The sequence below is a fragment of the Triticum dicoccoides genome, unplaced genomic scaffold (genome assembly GCF_002162155.2).
Source record: "Triticum dicoccoides isolate Atlit2015 ecotype Zavitan unplaced genomic scaffold, WEW_v2.0 scaffold107104, whole genome shotgun sequence".
Lineage (NCBI taxonomy): Eukaryota > Viridiplantae > Streptophyta > Magnoliopsida > Poales > Poaceae > Triticum > Triticum dicoccoides.
This window is the reverse complement of record NW_021173673.1, coordinates 1-2,669: the sequence shown is the minus strand read 5'-3', so window position 1 is coordinate 2,669 and position 2,669 is coordinate 1. Positions and strand designations below refer to the sequence as shown.

Here is a 2,669-nt window from a genome sequence, read left to right as displayed (position 1 = left end):
CCTCCATTGTCCCACACCGCCATGATGCCACACCACCACGCTATCACCAGCACCGCCGACCACCGCCACCGTGCCAGCACCAACATCGCCAACCATCGCTACAACAATTTCCACTGGCATGCCGACATGCGCCACCGTGCTGCACGTGTCACTGATCAACTTACGGGCCATAGGCTATTAGCTAGGCTTTTTAATTGAAAATAAAGGAAAAGATTTTAGGGAAAGATATTTATGGGAATCGACAAAACTAGGGGTCAGACAACTTCCCGTAAATTATACGATCATCCAATGAAACGATTTTTACGGGAAGTTTAATTGTTAGGGGAGCTATTGTAATAATTGCTCTAACTAAGCCAAACCATTGCAATCTAATAACTCTGTCGTAGTATATAACCCTATAAACTCTTGGTAGCCCTCAAACCAAATGCCGCGTTGATAGATCTCCTCCAGCAAACTTATCGATTCCTTCATTCCATCCAGTATATAAAATTTGTCGTTTTAATTGGGTGGAAGAGGTTTTCAGAGGGGCACGAGCCCACGTTTCCGTTGCTCGAACGAAACAAAGCTAGTATGCACTTGGGTCAGTGTAGAACTAGAAGTCAAACTTAGCCCTCTCAAGTATCAAATCCCAATGCATGCTTAGGCTCGATGTTAATTAAAAGTCTTCTCCTCGATTCCCCTAAACAAGTCAAGTCTTCTCTCCACACCCCCTACAAATCAAATCAGGTTCTTTCGTGTTATCTCTTGGATCTTGGTTCGCTACCCAGGATGAAAATGAAAGCAAGCCCGATTCTAATGACGTTGTTCGCGGCGGCGGTCGGGTTCTTCATCGGCGTTTCCTTTCCTGTGGACGTCACACCAAAGGTAACAAAAGCATTACTAGTTCTTTAACGGCTAGCTTTGCGGCTTGGCCATCACTAACTAGCTCTGAACGGATTATGCGTGCAGCTTCAGTGTGGCATACTCCCTTGGAGCAGCTGCTTCAGTCACAGCACCATGTTGGGCAGATTATGGGGAGCGCCGTTCAGGAACAGCAGCTCCCGCACCCCAAATGTGACGAGTTCGGCGCCGGTACATTGCATTTCTGAACTTTCTAAATGATCCAGTTGTATTTCGTCCCAGCTAAATGCATGGTCTCTTGATCAATCAATGGTTTGTAGAGTGTAGAGGTTGCAACAGCAACAAACACTGAAGAAGGGTCGGAGAGGCGGCTGCCGCCGGGGATTGTGGTCTCGGAGTCCGATCTTCACCTGCGCCGGCTCTGGGGATCCCCAACACAGGTCTTTATTCCGTGTTTAGTTCCTTCTCTGAATCTGAATGAATTCATGCATGACATTGACTGCACTTTACCTTCACTCTGTCTGAAGTGATCATGTTTCATTTCTTCTTAAAACTTCATGGTTTGATCATGCAATGCGCAGGACAGCCCGGCCCGCAAGTACCTCCTCGCCCTCGCGGTCGGGTATGGCGAGAGAGCCAATGTCAACGCAACTGTCCACAAGGTAACAAGAACTAGCAAGAGGTTCCTCAAGCTAGCACTAGATTTTGAGATGTACAACTCTATGGTCATTAGTTGTCTGACCATGATCATCAAATGAGAAGTGTAGTTCTTGGACAACTTCGACATCGTGCTGTTCCACTATGACGGCCGCACAACTGAGTGGGACATAGAGTTCAAGTGGTCGAAGAAGGTCACTCATGTCAGTGCCAGGAAACAGACCAAATGGTAAAATAACTAACTATCTGTCAAAACATTACTAATTTCAGTCCTAAGTGAAAACAGGTGCACTGACAATCTTCAGGCTTTTTCCTGAAAATAACAACAATCAAGGTGGTTCGCTAAGAGGTTCCTGCACCCGAGCATCGTGGCGCCCTACGACTACGTGTTCGTGTGGGACGAGGACCTTGGCATTGACAACTTCGCCGCGGAACCGTATGTCCCTCTAGCTATATGCTTTTCTCTGAACTCTGAATATGCATTGTGGATGATGATCAACAGGTAAGTTGTGGATGCATTGGTTGCAGGTACCTGGACATCGTGAGGAGGCATGGGCTGGAGATCTCGCAGCCGGGGCTGGACACGACCAATGGGCCGGCACCGACTTACTACATCACCGCCAGGAAAAACGGCAGCGAGATGCACAAGTAAGCATGTGCCTTCCATGATGATGCCTGGTACATTTCTAGGAAACATGTTTAGCACAGTCTGAACTTGGGTTGTGGTCTCTGTCATGCCATGAACAGGACAGATGCAGGAGGGGAGCATTGCTCGGACGTGCACAAGCGCCCGTGCAGCGGGTAATTCTAGTTAGTGAACTGAATTCTTCACTCCAGACTCATTTTGGTTTGCGACTTCTGATTTTGTTTGCGACGATCGACCTGTAGGATTGGTTGGGATTAATCAAGATGCGTGTGTATATTATGGATGCAGGTTCGTGGAGGTGATGGCGCCGGTCTTCTCTAGGGATGCTTGGAGATGCGTGTGGCATATGATCCAGGTGCACTTGCCGAGAAAATATGTTATTCCTACGATTGATATTTTTCACTTGTCTGATCTGAAATGAAGATCGAGTTGACTGCAGACTGACTTTGTCCATGCATGGGGTCTTGACTCCAATTTCTGGAGATGCGTCGATGTAAGCATAGTCAGATTATCTGAGCAGCGTTTG

General features: G+C 47.4%; 1 protein-coding gene across 1 annotated transcript; it reads left to right on the top strand.

The window, feature by feature from the left end:
• Positions 1–729: 729 nt before the first annotated feature.
• Positions 730–2,636, top strand: LOC119342848 (the record flags this gene model as incomplete). The annotated part of the gene is made up of 10 exons (XM_037614178.1): positions 730–864; positions 949–1,071; positions 1,161–1,280; positions 1,422–1,502; positions 1,608–1,726; positions 1,832–1,933; positions 2,026–2,145; positions 2,245–2,298; positions 2,432–2,498; positions 2,583–2,636. Coding segments are annotated over exons 1-10 (936 nt in total), but the record flags the coding sequence as incomplete, so codon positions are not given.
• Positions 2,637–2,669: the final 33 nt, after the last annotated feature.